Here is a 17655-nt window from a genome sequence, read left to right on the forward strand (position 1 = left end):
TAATGATGAATCTGATTCAGAAATTGACGATCTGTGGCTAAACTAGTTATTGTTGCATAAGGTAAGAAAACCCTTTTTTTATTAATTAAACAAGTTTAAAATTTTTTTTACAGTTACTGCCACACTTGTTCTGTCCCAGAGAGGCAAGAGTACTTCTTTCATAATTCACTGGAAGAAAAAAGGCTATTTTAGATCTGAGTTGTAATTATTTAAAAAAAAATTGTAAATTTATTATTAATTAAATTTAAAAAATTATTTCTGCTACTCGTGTACACTTTTTAAATTTGTTTTAGTATCCAAATGCTTCAGTGCGACTGTGCGAGATGAAGTTGGAATCCATAGCGGCAACAAAGAAACTGGTTCCTTCCTTAATGGAAGAAACTGCTAAAGGAAAAAAGGAAAAAACAGAGTTTAGAAAATTGTATTAACTCTTTGGGCCAGATTCAAATCAGTAATTTTAAGATTTTGTATTGATTTTTGAAAGATTTTTAGTTGCTAGTATAAGCATTTATTTTTGTTAATTTTCATCTAATCTCTCCTATTATGCACAATAACTAAATATGAGGCAAACAAATTAATAAATATTACACTCAGGATGCAAAGTGTGTTTTTTATAAGTAAAACTTGTGTCTTTGACACACATAAGATATAGACAGCTAGATAATTTTTAATGTAAAAGTTTATTTAAAAAATATACTTTCACTTTTCTGATTACTAATTACTTTTTATCAAAAGATGTTGGTACTAAATATAGAAATGGGGGTTTTCATGAGTATATTATTATAATAATATATCATAAAACGTATTAATTTAAAAAAAAAACAATAATAAAGGACATTGAATGTGGCAGCCAAAATCCTCGTTAACCCTCGTTTGAACCACCAAATAAAAATAAATCTCAATACCCAAAAAAAAAGAAATATATAAAATTTGAATACAAACCAAAACATTTTACAAACATATTTGTGTCAAAAAGTAAATCTTTAATACCTTAATCCACAGAATAAATGGGCCTAAGTAATTCGTACCACCTATTCTTTCATCACTTGTTATAAACATGCCACTGATGGCGCTAAAAACTAAACTTAGTAAATTAAAATTTTTGGTTAAACTGTTTTTCCGTACTTTAATCTTATAGTTAAATTAAATATTATCTTAATATCAACTATCCTGAATTTCTAACTTAATAAAACTAGACCCAAAAAATCCCGCATAATAAAGTTTTAAATACAAATAAATTTTAAGGCCGGACCTGTGCAAATTTTTCACGCTTGAGTGGCTGTGATTGAGGTCAGACGTCTAACAAAATAGTAGGTGGGCGCATATAGTCAAATTTTACGTATTACATGTATAAATTCTTAAAAAAATGCTTAAAACATTTATTTATTTAATGGAATGATTAAATATCGCTTAGAATATTACTTTATGACTCTTTCCACATACAATTTTGCGAGTTAATTATGCATGTCATGTGACAATACAAGCAACACAGGCACACTATTCGCGGCACATCAAAGATTCTAATAGACCTCTGAACTGAACTATAGTTAAATTTGATGAGAGTAATATTTATTTTTCTTGTGGCATTGTCCTACGGACGATTTTTGTATTTGTAAGTCCGTGTTTGTCTTACTCTAATTTTCGGATTTTCTACAACCGACTTGGTAAATGCCAATTTGATTTCTTCATTTCAAACTGTTTCTGTTCTAGTTTCTGTTTTGTATTATACGCTTCCAGTGTACTATAATAATTCTCAAGAAAAAATTACATATTTTTTGTCTTTATAAAAGAATGTCCTATCAAAGCGAGTTATTAGAAACAGGATGTTTCGGGTGTTCCATTTAAAAAAATAGCGCAAAATTGTGTTGAAAATATCATTATTTGAGTAACAATTATGATTATCCCGTACAAAAAAAAATAAATTTTGGAATTTCAAAAAAAAAATCAACTTAGCCAAGGACTCTACATAGATTTTTCAAAAAAATAAAAAACGTCAGCGGTAAATATTAATATTTAAGTGAAACATTATTCTCTTAAAAATTTCTTTTAATTTTTAATAACTAGGCAACGACGCATTTTAGGGCAAATTTATTTTAGGATTAAAGAAAGAGTCAAATGAGACTCCCATTACGGAAAAAAAAATGATGTTCTATTAAAAAAAAATCAAATTATGTACCACGCTTTTTTGGAACACCCTGCATCAACCAAACTAATTTTAAAAAGTAGCCCCTCTAACTCAAATAATAATCCCCCTATTAAAAAATTTTTCCGTTTCAAGATTTAGCCCCAATCGAGCACCACGATATTGAATGGATACTCTGTATGTACAGGGTGCGTGGGGCACGTCAAGGCGTACGGCTAAAATAGCGCCTAAACTATACCGAGTGGAAAAAAAAATGTAACATGGTTAAAAGGTTGACAAAAATCTAGAAACTAAAAATAATTTTACATATACAGAGTGCGTCAAAAATAAATTACGGAAAAATATGTAGTTTTTTTCACATGGAACACCCTGTATTTAATGGCCTTATGCTTTAGGGGATAAATAAGATCTTTACACTGATAGCTCATTTTTTAAATTTCATTACGGCGTTGAGGTAATTCGTCTTAGGATATAGTGTTTAGTGTTAATTTAGATTATTATAGTGTTATTAGTATTTTAAGGGGTTTATTAAAATTTTTATAGAAGTCTTTTTCATACAGAGTCTCTAATATGAATTTACCAGTTTACTCAAAGAAAATAAGCAATAACTCGATTTTTTTTAATGGAACACCCTGTATTTTTCTCTTTCATGAAAGTTGTTTATTTAATGTCTACATTTTTTACAAAGTATGTCCTACACCTAACTCGCTTTTGTTGAGATATTTTAGATTCTTTAAAAAACGATGCCAATAAAATCGTCTGTATTAACTATGTATGTATTTATCCTAACAATTATGTATTAAAACTAATAAAAGTTTAAACTTGTCCTAAAATTAAATTATAACTACACTACAAACTATTCTGAATATGCCAATGTACTGGTCCACCCCTACCTATCCAACTATTTGGAAACCGGTGATCTAAATAATGTCTTACAGCTTGACTGTAATGAGCTGGAGCAACATCTTGCTATAACCAAATCCTGTCAAAGGAACCTTTCCAAAATTTGATTTAGTCCATTTTGTAAAAAATCCAGTTACATTTCACCTGTGAGATGTCCATGAAAAAAATGAGGTCCAATGACATAATTTCTAATAATCCCTGCCAAACCATAAATAGACCATCTGTGTTGGTGGTGAGTTTCACGTGTAAAGAAAGGATTGCTGGTATCATAATAATAAAAATTGTGTCTGTTAACGCTGCCATTATTAAAAATAGACAAGAAAGTAAAAATGGCAAAATAATATTATTGTCCAATGCACTTATAGTTAATTTAAATTCAGGCGATTTTAATTTCCTTCTAGAAGCTTTTTACCCTTCATTTTATCATTTACTTACTTGCAGCCCCCAATTTAAAAACCGCCACTGCATTTATTTTTCCCAAAAATCTTTCATGTACAACTCCTTATTAGACGAAATTGAAAAATACAATTTCCGGAAATTTAAATAGTATAAGGTACGAGAAACATTACTCTTTAAACGAATTGGCCTATAGTAACAACAAAGTGTATGGTGCAGCTGTTTGGGTGGTTGGCTGTTTGCTGATTCTGTGAACGGCGTGTACACATTAATATTTTTTTTATTTATTCTTTTTTGCTTAAGATAATTATTCTTCTATTTTAGAGAGATAAGTAAATTTTTTTTATTGTTGTTATTTATTATCATAATGTTAGCTTAGTGGATTTTACGAATCTCTCTAAAAAAAGGAATGTATTTCTTTTCTTATTCCATAATTATTATTTATATCCGTTAAAATGTTTATTTGTTCAATAAAAGAATTATCTATCTATCGATTTGAGACCTGAGTTGGTTAAACGTGTATATTATAACGATAAAGATGAATTTTTCGAAAAATGGTTTAGCTAGGAGCCCTCGCTACTCGAGGCTACTCCAAGTCGGAATATTAACGCGACTCTTAAATAGTAGTAAAAAAATCAAGGTAAATAAATATTTCTAGAAGTTTTAAGTAAACATGTTTAATTTGTACATGAGTAATAAATCAGTTGCCGATTTGTGTGCATCGAGTGCCTAAATTCACACCTAAACGAACGATAAAAAACGCAATCATATTTAATGTTTATATTTGTTTCCCATTAGAGGTTCTTAATCTTTAATTTAGAGTCTTTGTATTTTTATTATTTCGAGGGCAACATAGACATAGCAGATACTGGTAATATTTTTAATTTGAATGCGAGAATTTAAACACACTTAAAGTGCACTAAACAAAACTACAATAACAATGAAAGAAGAGTTTTAATTTAAAAAAAAACAGAGCATCTGCTAAAATTTGCATCTGCATATGTAAACGTGTTACCATAGCCAGAATTTAAAATAATATTATGCAGACTTCCAAGTAACTTTAAAAAAAACAAACTTCACAAAAATTATTTATGCAGTTTTAAAAACTTTTTTTTTAACTTCGTAATTTAATAAAGTTTGACTACAAATTAATTTATGTTTAGAAGAATAATGTAGCTTACAATATGTACTATTGAATACTCGAAACGAAAGGCTGCTAATAAAACTTAAATAAAGTAATTTAAAAATAAATTATTGTTTTTTTTACTAACAACACTGATACAGAATATTATAGACACTTAAGAACTTTTACAAAACATGCTATTACCGGGAGAAAATTACTTATTTCAACCAATTTTCTTCAAAAAAAATTTCTCTTCGTTCAAATATCCATCCCAGTGTTAATGTCGAACAAATTATCACCCTTATAGACGAGAGTTCTCTGCAGAGTGTCAAAAAAAAGTAAGGTCCTAAGACTCATTCTTTCACTATACCGCACCACACTTTGACTTTTTGAGGGTGTTGTGTATAACATTCTGTGAACCAATGAGGGTTTTCGGTCGCCCAGTATCGACAATTCTGTCTGTTCACATGGCCGTTTAGAGTAAGCGTTGCTTCGTCAGAAAATATTATCCGTTTTACAAAATTATTGTCATCATTACATAATTGCTGCATTTGCTCACAAAATTCATTTCGGCGATCAAAATCATCTTCCGATAGCTCTTGAAGTAAGAATATTTTATAAAGGTGGAACATTGCTTTTTTCAATACTTTATGCACAGTAAATCGCGATAAATTAACATTAGAAGCCTGTGATTGTGGCTTTGGGATTATCTTGTATCTAACAGAACGTTAAGCTCATCTTCTTCAGTTATTGAACCCCGACCAGTTTTTGAGTATCCCGAACATGCCCGAATTCACAAAACTTTGCTTCAACTCTTATAACCATGCTTTGGCTAATAGGCGACCGATCAGGATGAGTCGCATTAAACTGAACCACCTCCTTTTGAGTATACGAAATATCTCCGAAACCGATCATGCACAAGATTTCGATTCTTTCACATTCGGTTAATTTTCTTATATTTTATACAGTAACAGTAGGCAATAAAGTGTAGTTACTAATAAATTGCAGGATGACACTGCTTTCGCCTCTTAAAAAGAATAAACACATTTTAACACTGACAACAACGACAACTACAATTAAAAAACCAAAATACTAACATTTAATTTAGATAGGTATTTCTTTAATTTTAAATTTTATCATCATTTTTCGCTAGTCTTAATCTAACGACGATCGTATATATAGAGACAATTTACATAGTCAGCTATAATGACTATTTTATTCCCGAAATTAGGTGATACCTAGGATTAGAGCGCTTAACCTAGGATTTACCAGAAGCAAGTGGTAAAAACCCAAAAACTAGTTATTTTGCTTCCATCTCGGACTTCTACCGTACACAAACAGTAAATCTTAGGATTTACCACACCGCATTGGTAAAAGTACGAATTCTCACGTCCATTCCGAAGAAATATTTAACTAGGTAGTAATGTTTAACTAGCCGCTGATGTGAAATTTGTGTTTTATTTTGCTGTTACCTTTATCCAAAGGTTTGTAAGCTTTAATAGCGCATGTAAGTATCATTTCCATCTACTTGTTTTAATATTTATTGCAGATGGGAAAGCACAAAAGGTCTAAAAGTAGATCTAGGGATCGTAAATCCCGTAAACATAAGAAACACGATGACGCAACTGAACGTCGCTCGTCTCGCCACGAGGAAAGGCGAGCCGCGCATGCGCATTCTCGTCATCGTCGTCCCTCCCCCTCGCATAGCCACGTTTCTCGCTCCCACAATCGAAACTCTCACATCTACGATTCTCGGTCTCGCTCTTATTCTTCTTCCTCGTCCTCAGCTCGCTCCGATCCCGGGCGTTCGGCGGAACGGCGGGGAAAAGATATGCGGCGAAACCAGAGGCGGCGTTGAAGCTTGGACAGCTCGACCCGCGTAACAAATAAATATACTAACGGGCGCGCTCAGCGAGTCTTGAACGGCTCGACCATAGATAAAGAATATATATTGGGCTCGACTAGCGATTTACATTCGAGCATTGGGGTACCGTTAAACACGGCTCCTCGCCACCGCCCGGATCTCAATGGGATGATGATGCGATTAGTCTGCACGACAGATCCATCGTTACTAGTGTCAAGGAGTCTGACAATGATGCCTCAAATGTGTTTGATGAGTTGCCGGAGACTGTCAGAAAGGTTCTAGGGGTGGATTTGAATAGTTCTAAAAATGAGTCTTATGAATTACACAGGCTATTAAATCTGTTTGGATTAAAAATTTATTACAAGGCCTTTCTAAAGAATCTCGTGATCAACTTTTGGAACGTCATAAAATTCCTAAGAACTGTTCTATTCTATCCCCTCCAAAAATAAATCCTGAAATAAATCCTATTCTATCACAGCCGTATACAAAACGTGACGAATGTCACACTAACTATCAAAATTTAGGGAGCAAAGGAGCATCAGCGCTGGGAAAATGTTTAACTTACGTCTTGGATGAGATTAAGAAAAATCCTGAATCGCCATTAAGCTCTATTCTTCTCCCAGATCTAGTAGATGCCGGAATTTTTTTCACAGAGATATTTCACGAAGCTACTTCTACACGTCGTAGCTATATTTCTCAAATTTTGTCAAAAACCGTTAAAAAGGCGGTAAAAGACACAGTTCCGGGCGAATATCTCTTTGGTCCGGATCTAGGCGAGAAAATTAAAGCGTTAAAAAATTTTGAAAAATTTGGGAATGAAATGAGAGAATTTGCCTTCTCTAACAACAAATCAACTGCTTCAGGTATAAAAAGGGGAGGGGGGCAGTCAATGCGGCAACCAAACAGATTTCAACATTCTGCTGGGTATCAGCGTTCACAGAGTTTCCCGAACACTCGTAAGCCGGAAAACCGAGTACGCTCCTCTCATGTGACAAGAAGGGACATGAGATCGAAAAGGGGACAGCCTTCTGCTCGACGGGACTATCGCCCGAAATTTCAATAGAGGTAAGTAGAGAAAAATTGGCTGGGAGGCTATCTTATTTTATTAGTTCCTGGTCAAAAATTACAAGGAATAAAACAATCCTATCCTGTATTAAAGGTTACCAGATTCCACTTGTAAGCGAGCCTTATCAAGGATCTGTCAATAACAAAATATATTCCAGGCAAATGTCACATAAAGATCTTTTATTAATGAAGCAAGTCAAGGAGCTTTTAAATCTTGGGGCCATCACACCTTGTTACAAGGACAATCAACAATTTCTTTCACCAATCTTCTTAGCAGAGAAATCCAATGGCAAGCAACGTTTTATCCTAAATTTAAAGAAACTAAACAATTATGTAGTTTGTCCTCACTTTAAGATGGAGGATTTTAGAACAGCGCTTAAACTGGTGCAGAAAATTTTTTGGATTTCTACAGTTGACTTGAAAGATGCATACTTTTGTATTTCAATTGATAGTTCCTGTAAAAAATTTTTAAGATTTTATTTTGAAGAAAAATTATATGAGTTTACATGCTTGCCATTTCGACTCTCATCAGCACCACACTGTTTCTCTAAAATAATGAGACCTGTATTAGAATTCTCTCGGTCTAGGGGAATTTTGTGTGTTGGATATTTAGATGATTTTTTTATAATAAATGACTCATATGAAGGCTGCATGAAAGATATACAATTTGTTGTAACTACTTTCCAAAACTTAGGCTTTGTTATAAATTTCGACAAGAGTTCACTAATACCTCAACATCGTAAGAAATATTTAGGTTTTATTTATAACACGAGTAATATGACAATTGAACTTCCTTTGGAGAAAAAGAAAATCATAAAAGAACTAGCCAAAAATGTTAAAAGTAAAGATTTTTGTACTATTCGCTATCTTGCCAAATTTATAGGACTTTTAACGTCGGCTTGCCCTGCAGTAAAATATGGCTGGCTGTATACTAAACGCCTAGAAATATTTAAATGCTTAGCTTTATCAAGAAACAATTTCAACTATGATATTTCGATAAAATTAGGAAATTCTGATTTAACGGAAGACTTGTGTTGGTGGGAACAAAACATATTAGAGGCCAATAATGAAATTTCTCAAAGGTGCTTTGCCATGGAAATTTACACAAACGCTTCTCTCACAGGTTGGGGGGCATGCTGCGCGCATGAAAAGACTCATGGTTTTTGGAGTGACCTAGAAAAATTAAATCACATACATTTTCTTGAGCTGAAAGCAATTTTTTATGGCTTAAGATGTTTTGCTCCCAACTTACATCATTGTCCGGTGTTAATTAGATCAGATAATACCACTGCAATTTCTTGTATAAATCGTATGGGTAGTATACAGTCAGAAAAATTGTGTAATTTAACAAGGGCCATATGGCAATGGTGCGAACAGCGCAATATCATTATTTTCGCATCATACATCAACTCTAAAGATAATCGGCAGGCTGATGCAGAGTCTAGAGTTATATCTACGGAAACAGAGTGGTCTTTATCTATATCAGCGTTTAAAACCATGACTCAATCTTTTGGCACCCCCGATATAGACTTGTTTGCCTCTAACATTAATAAAAAGTGCAAAAAATTTTGTTCCTATAAAAGAGATCCTGAGGCCATGGCGGTGGATGCTTTTACTATTAACTGGTCTACCTTTTATTTTTATGCCTTTCCGCCATTCTGCTTAATCCTTACTTCATAAGTACTTCAAAAAGTAATCCAAGATAGGGCTACAGGTATAGTGGTGGTCCCAGACTGGCCAGCACAGCCCTGGTTTCCATTATTACAAAAACTAAAAATCACAGAACCTATTATTTTTAAACCAGACTTAAACCTGCTTTCTTCTCCTTTCAGCCTGGTTCGCCCTCTAGCCAACAATCTTTCATTGGTAGCCATGAAACTATCAGGAGAGCATTTATTGCCAAAGGACTGTCAGAATCTGTAGCTGACACAATAATGTTTTCTCTCTCTGACGCCACTATAAAGCAATATGGCGGCACATACCAAAAATGGTGGAAGTATTGTCAGGAGAAGCACGTTTCTTTATACAATGCATCAGTTTTTCAAATAATGAATTTTTTACAAACTCTCATAGACAATTCAGACTGTAACTACAGTAGTTTTAACACCCATCGCTCGGCTATTTCCTTAATTTCCTTGGATAGTATAGGTACAAACCCTTTACTTAAAAGATTTTTGAAAGGTATTTCCAGTAAACGACCCCAAGCCCCACGCTACAACTACACATGGGATCCACAACCAGTTTTGAAATACCTTGGGAATTTAGAAGAAAATAGTCTTAAAAATGTAAGTAAAAAACTAGCGACGCTTTTAGCCCTTATAACGGGAGGACGCCTTCAAACTCTATCTGTAATTCGATTGTCAAATATACAAATTAAAGAAGAGAAGATTCAAATCTTCATTTCAGATTTTATAAAAACTTCTTTGTCTCTAAAAAATCAACCCCTATTAAACATACCGTTTTATAGAGATAATACTAAAATTTGTCCTGCAACAACTTTAATAAAATATATAGAAATGACAAAACCTTTACGAAACCCAGAGGACTTCCTCTTTATTACTAATAAAAAACCACATAAGAAGGCCACTAAGCAATCAATCTCTAGATGGGTAAAACAAGCCCTTACGGACTCAGGTATAGACACCAACATTTTTAAACCTCATTCAACTAGGCACTCTGCTACTTCGGCAGCCTTTGGGGCAGGTATTTCAATGGAATCGATTTGCAAAACAGCAGGATGGTCTACTGCAACTTCAACTTTTGCAAAATTCTATAACAGGCCGATAATAAACTCGGAGGAATTCGCTGTTAAAGTGCTAGATAATTATTCTAAAGGGAAATAATTTTTCTTTGTTAAATTACCTATATACAAAACAAAAACTGTATTTTAGTTAATGAAACGATCTTTAATATTCTTCCCTTATAGTTTTAGAAATTAATTCATTTAATATATAGGACTGAAGTATATGTTTGGTTCTTTTCCTTAATTGGATTGTATCTGAAAACCGACATTCTTTAAACATCTACCTAGTTAAATATATCTTCGGAATGGACGTGAGATATAATTAAACGATTAAACGAACTTACCTGAAGTTCGATCGTAATTATATCGATCGTCTATTCCGAAGATATACAAACCCACCCTACCCAAAAATCGACTTTCAGGAAACCTTATATACATACTAAAGAACTGTCCATCAATTTTTATGCCCTTCTTTTCAGATACAATATTTTATACTTTAAATAAATGAGCGGTATAGACGGATGACCCTAGGATGTAGTGGGGATGGGGGATTTTCTAGCTTCTTTAAACTTGTGTGGCATGAAGTACACCAGCGGCGTACTACCTAGTTAAATATATCTTCGGAATGGACGATCGATATAATTACGATCGAACTTCAGGTAAGTTCGTTTAATCGTTTAATTATCTTTTTTATAATAACAATATCGACAAGTTAAGGATGTCGCTATACAAAGACATCTCTGTTTTTCTTTAGCGAATCCTAACCTAGAATTTAATTACTATGTGTTGTCCTCTGTGGTATCGTTTAAAAAGTAACAATTGGAATCTCCTTCATTATAATGGCTGATAAAAAGCTTTTTTATGAAAAAATGAATAGCATAATTGCAGACAAGAACGTTCAGAACAAGTTTTACATCAACAGTGACATGTATAGTGCCTATATTAACGAAGTGAAAGAAAATAAGAAAGTAAAGCCCAAAAAAAGCAATACACTACAGAAGATTAAAACGATTTGATGTGATAAATGTTGGAGGTGAAGAAAGACTTATCGTGCCAGTGAATCCAGTATGTAAAGATATACTTTACTATGTGGAATATAATAATTTTCAAATCTCATCTTGCAACTGGACATGGAGGTAGAACGAGAAAACTGAAAGAGGTTAACCGGAAATATAAAAATGTGACAATAGAAGATATAAGGCAGTATTTACAGTTATGCGAATCATGCCAAAAAAAGGATTGGTAGTTATGCCTATATTACACACAGAAATAAATTCACGATGTTAAATCGATCTGATTGATATGCAACCAAATCCCGACAGTAATTTTAAATTTATCGTGGTGTATCAAGACCATCTCACCAAATTTGTTGTTTTGCGTGCTATTTGTACCAAGCGAGCTGGAGAAATTGCTTACAATTTGCTTGATATTTTTACACTTTTTGGAGCTCCCAGAATACTGCACTCGAATAATGAACGTGAATTTGCTAATTTTGTGATATCTGAACTTTGTCAATTATGGGAAGGCGTTAAAATTGTGCATGAGAAACCAAGGCATAGCTAGTCTCAAGGATTAGTGGAACGTGCAAATCAGGACATTCAAAATATGATTACCACGTTGATGGACATAAAGCAATGTAAAAATTTGAGTGAGTCCTTAAGATTTGTTCAAGATATGAAGAATAATTCATACCATGAAGGCATTAAGCAGTCCCCTTACGAAGCCATGTTTGGTTGTGATGAAAATAATTTCAAGTAAGAGATTTCCGCCTGCAACACGTGGACAAACCATTTAAGTAAGTAAAAATACCAGACGATGGATCACAGGAACCTTGGCTCAGTTGTTTGCAAAAAATCAATTCACTATTTGCAAAGACAATTTCCCGAGTTCTGGAGATGTTCCATCTCAGGAAATTAGCGTAAGAAGTGCAGTGCGAAAATTATCATTTTTGCGGTGGCCAAGGATTTAAGAAATGTAATTGCGTTCGAAAATGTTCCACCAAAAGATGTTTGTGCAGATCCTCTAAAATTAAGTACTATTGTAAAGTACTTTTGTAATATTAGTACTACTTTTTTTTTAATAAGTTTTTTTTTAATATCTCGTTTAGGACTACTATGATTTCTGTTTAAATTTAAGAATATTGAAATAAAAAGTGTTTTGGTGTGACTTTTTGTTTCAAAAGTTATTGTAAAGTACCTTATTTTTAGGCATTGAAATTTTAACCATTATTGTTTCAGGATATCAATTTCTGTAACGTATCAGTGGTATTCGTACTTTTACCAATGCGGTGTGATAAATCCTAAGATTTACTGGGTAAAATCCGAAATGGAAGCAAAATAATTAGTTTTTGGGCTTTTACCACTTGCTTCTGGTAAATCCTCGGTTTAGCGCGCTTATCCTAGGTTTTACCGAATTCCGGGCATTTACAGTAACATATACATATATTATATGAACACATATATATTATACCTCATTTAAATAATAAAAATATCCTTAGTACGGGGTATAGTAACCATAGTACGAGGTACCGTAGAAAACTTCATTTTTATACTTTTTTACAAGGAGTCTTTAAAACCGGACAATCCTTATGCCTTGCAGCGTTATTTAATCCATTTTTACACCAGCACCATACCAGATTTGTCAATAAATACAGGGTACCTGAATATCGCACTGCAGCTTTTCATAAATCTTTGATATACATAGGGGTTAAATTGTGGACTGATTTACCAGATGAAGTGAAGGAATTTACTTATAAAAGATTCTCAAAAAAAATTGAATAAAAATTTGAAATAGCTATCAAACTTCAATTGTCTTATTTTTATAAAAACTTTTAACGCGATATTTCTGTTGGTAACTGTCTGTATCCGATCTTTCTTTGTACTTTGTTATGTAACACATTAAAAAAGAAACTTAAAAATATTATAAAAATAGAACTTACCAAACTCCTTGAAAGGCAAGATTTGCTTTAGTAGATTTATTTATAAAGTATTTGGTGAGGGATGAAAGTGAAGAATAAAACTGCACCACGTTTTTGAAAACAGCATCCGACAAATTACCAGCGGGAAGCTGCAGCGACACTAGATTGGTTAAAATGTTGGCCACGAAGCACAGTTGACAAGTTACTCCTTTTTCTGCTGACTTTAAATTTTCTTGCTCTGTAAATAAAGGAGTAAATCAGTTATTTAAAAAAAATATTCGAATATTATAAAAGATATTCTCTAGGAGATTGGAAAAGCTGAGTATACAGATAATTATTTTATAAATGCTGCAACTATAGTAAAATAAAAAATAAACTAAGTAAACCAGACCAAATACCCTTAATTTGCATATGCAAAACTAACAGGCAATATAATGGTCACAATAGACAAGATTAGTTAAGCATTAAAATTAACAACCTTAAGAATAAAGTCAGCTGTAATTGTATCGAAGGGTATTAGTCTCTTCCTGCTAGTTGTTCGATATTAACTGTCTTCCTAACACTTGTGTAGAGAATTCAACTTTTCCAACCGCATGGAAACACTCAATTCTTCTATCTCAAAGGTGATTTATACAAGGCCATTTATACAATTTGGTTTTTACAAAAATCATAGTTGTACAACCCAACTTTTAAAAAGTGACTCGACTACTTGTTGCTCCTCTTAAACTATTTGGTTTTTAGTAGCGATATAGTGAAAAGCTATTGGAAAGGGGTGGTACACAATGCATAAAATTAAATGGACAGCATTCGACTAACAGGGTATTCAATAATTTTCAATCTTAACATTACTAAATACCCTAAGGGATCAATCTTAGGTATTATCCACCTATTTTTACTATCTACAGTGTATCCCAAAAGTTATGTCTAAATTCATTTAAAATTCAGGGGTGTGTTCGGAAAAAACAACGCTCGGACCCGTCGATTTTTATTTCAAGTTGCGCATTTTTGTACGTGAAGTTTGTATATACAGGGTTGCTCAAAAAAAAATTACGACCATCAACTTAATTTTTTCAAATAAAAGCACCTTTTTTTATTTCATCTTTGAATTTCGCGTAGAATTCTACGTATGTTTCATGCATTATGTCCTATACCTAAAGTCAACAGTTATCGAAAAAAATACGATTCATGTAACAAATAAAAAAAGAACAAAAATTAAGTTAAATGTTCAAAATAGTTGCCATTCGCAGCTTGACAATATCCAAGGCGATCAATAAAGCCATGTTGCACATTTTCAATCATTTCCGGAGTTATGGCGCGCACTTCTCTGCGAATTCTCTCTTTCAAGTCGTCTAGATTATTTGGCCTATTAACAAATACCTTCAACTTGAGGTATCCCCACAAAAAAAGTCTATTGGTGTTAGGTCAGGCGACCTAGCAGGCCATTCGATGGGTCCTCTCCTTCCTATCCACCGATTGGGAAAGGTTTCATCCAAAAATGTACGCACGTGGCAGTGGCAGGATAGTGCGCAGGAGCGTTATCTTTCTAGAAAATTAGTTCTTCGTCAGGATAGTCTGGGTCCAATGGATTTGGAAATAAAGCTAGTAATGCTGGAACTAATTCAAATTGGAGAAAATCGAGATACACTTGTCCCGTTAAAGTCTGTTCAAAGAAAAAGGGACCTATTACTCTTCCGCGCACTATTCCACACTCATTTAGTTTTTGAGGGTACTGGGTTGGGTTGGGTTGGTCTCCATCATCCAATGCGGATTTTCTGTTGCCCAATATCGACAATTTTGTCTGTTCACACTACCATTCAAATAGAACGTGGCTTCATCGGAAAAAATAATATTTGTTACTAAATTATTATTTAGATTGCACATGTTTTGTAAGCGTTCACAAAACTCATTTCGCCCATCGAAATCGTCATCAAATAACTCTTGCACAGGAATAACTTTGTAGGGGTGATATCTGTGCTTTTTAACTATTCGGTGAACTATAGATTTCGCCATGTGTAAATTTGCTCCAATCTGCGACAGAGAAGTGCATGGATATTCTTCCAAAGAAAGCAAAACGTCAAGTTGTTCATTTTCATCTCGAGCAGGATGACCAGATTTCAGCAGATCTCTAACATGACCGAATTCTCTAAATTTAGCCTCAATTCTACTCACTACCTTTTGACATATCGGAGGACGATCAGACAGATAATTGAGCAGCTTCTCTTTGAGTACTTGTTCTATCACCAAACCTAACCATGCACAGAATTTCAATTTTTTTCTCGTTCCGTTACCTTTACCATTGTGAAAACCGCAACTTTGCTCGTACACGAGAGAAGGTGACTCGTAAGGTGAACTTCAATAATAATGTTTGGTCGTCTTTTTTTCGATAACTGTTGACTTTAGGTATAGGACATAATGCATGAAACATACGTAGAATTCCACGCAAAATTCAAAAATAAAATAAAAAAAGGTGCTTTCATTTGAAAAAAATAAGTTGATGGTCGTAATTTATTTTTGAGCAACCCTGTATATACAAACTTCACGTGCTGATGAGAATGAACAATCAGAAATATTTATAGAGAGGTGTCAAAAGCCATTAGGAGGGACGTGCGAAACTACAAAAACCAGAAAGTTGTGCAGACAATTGAGCAGAACAAAAGCATGAAGGTGTTACGAGGGAAATTAACAAATAATAAAAAAAAAATCCTTAAGCTTAGAGACAAAAATATGGGCAACTAATATCAGACAGAGATGTTACGTATAGTAGAAGGGTTCTATGAAGCACTATATACAAATCAAATACCTATAGATCTAGCAGCCGGTCATATTTCGAGACGGCACACAGTGCTTCGACCAATGGACAAAAATCGAAAAAGTGACTTGTTTTTAAATGTGTGAGAAGTATTTAAATACCTTATCTTAAAGACCACAAACTAATAGCCACTATTCCACAAAAATGTTATCGCAAATAGCATTTTTTGTTAATAAATATTTGCGCCAAAAATAATAAAATCTCGTGTGTTGACCAGTACCTTTTTGTTATTAAAACTTGAGTATACTTTGTTGGTGTTTCAAGACAAGCGGTTAAAAGTTGAAATCTTTTTTAAACATGGACAGTACAAGGTATGTACTTTAATATTATGTATTAAAAAATTTAAAAGTCGTTTATCATTTAACCATAATAAATGTAAAAGTAGTTTGCAATTATTTTATATTTCTCTTTAAATTTGAAACTTTGAAAAGGCATATAAAAAAAGCCTCTTAAAACCATTTGTAGTTTTTACATTTTATTGTTAATACATTTATATATTATCATTTCGTATATAGTTTATCTGCGTCAGTCTGCGACAAAGCTTTAAATTTTTTTTTCAGAGGATGTCAAATCAATAAAGAAAGCGGATCTTTTTGAGACATGGCTAGAATATCGGAATTAAAATCCAAAACTATTTATTTATGAAAAAATCCATTCGCTTTTAAATCCCTTGCCTCAAGTTGAAACTCACTTCACCAAGCAAAGCAGAAATAAAATTAATGACCTTAATAATTTTATTTTAAAATTTCAAAACGAAACTACTTGTATAGTATCATTTAAAATGTTGTTCACTATGATGGATGGTAGTGTAGCAAATATTCTCTCTGACACAAACGCAATATCCAGATGCATCATCTGTGGATCAAATCCGAAAGAAATGAGTTTGCCAAATACCAACCGTCCTTCAAAAGTAGAAAACTACAGCTTTGGTTTGTCCACATTACACTGCTGGATAAGATTTTTTGAGTGCTTACTTCACATTAGTTATCGATTGCAAATAAGATCTTGGCAAGTTAAAGGAGCAGAAAAAAAGAAAATAGTGGAAAACAACAAAAAGAAAATACAGTCAGATTTTAAATAAAAAATGGGCCTGATTGTGGACAAACCAAAGCAAGGATATGGGTCAAGCAACGATGGCAATACAGCTCGCTTTTTTTACAATCCAGACTTAAGCTCTGAAATAACAGGAATAGACAAGCGTCTTATAATAAAATTTTCGACTATTCTTGGAACTCTTTCTAGTGGCTCTCACATTCAGGTACTAGAGTTTAAGAAACTTTTAGATGAGACTAAACAATTATATTTAGATTTATATAATTGGTATTACATGCCAAGTAGGCATAAGGTTCTGGTACACGGATCTGAAATACTTGATTCATTTCCTTTACTTATAGGACAACTTTCCGAGGATGCTAGAAGCGAGACATAAAGAGGCAAGAAAATATCGATTATTTCACACCCGCAAGTATTCTAGAACAAAATGTAATATGGATTTATTAAAAAGACTTTTAACATCAGAGCCCATTATCTCATCGCAAAGGACAGTCACTTCAAAGAAAAATGAGAATCGAAACCGGGAGGTCGAAAAATATATTATACGAGAGCAAAGGACATTAATTGATGATATAGACATAAATTAAGAAGATTCTGTCAGCAGTGATTTTAGCGATAATTCTGATTCAGAATAATTTT

At 33.2% G+C, this 17655-nt stretch overlaps 1 protein-coding gene across 1 annotated transcript in view; it reads right to left on the bottom strand.

Annotated features, from left to right (window-relative positions):
- Window positions 1-17655, bottom strand: part of LOC126746070 (Fanconi anemia group I protein) — a 238121-nt gene that overhangs the window by 17515 nt on the left and 202951 nt on the right. Inside the window, exon 18 of the mRNA XM_050454171.1 lies at window positions 13176-13392. Within this exon, the coding sequence (XP_050310128.1) occupies window positions 13176-13392 (217 nt within the window). The remainder of the gene's footprint in view (window positions 1-13175; window positions 13393-17655) is intronic.

This window comes from Anthonomus grandis, chromosome 17 (assembly GCF_022605725.1).
Source record: "Anthonomus grandis grandis chromosome 17, icAntGran1.3, whole genome shotgun sequence".
NCBI lineage: Eukaryota > Metazoa > Arthropoda > Insecta > Coleoptera > Curculionidae > Anthonomus > Anthonomus grandis.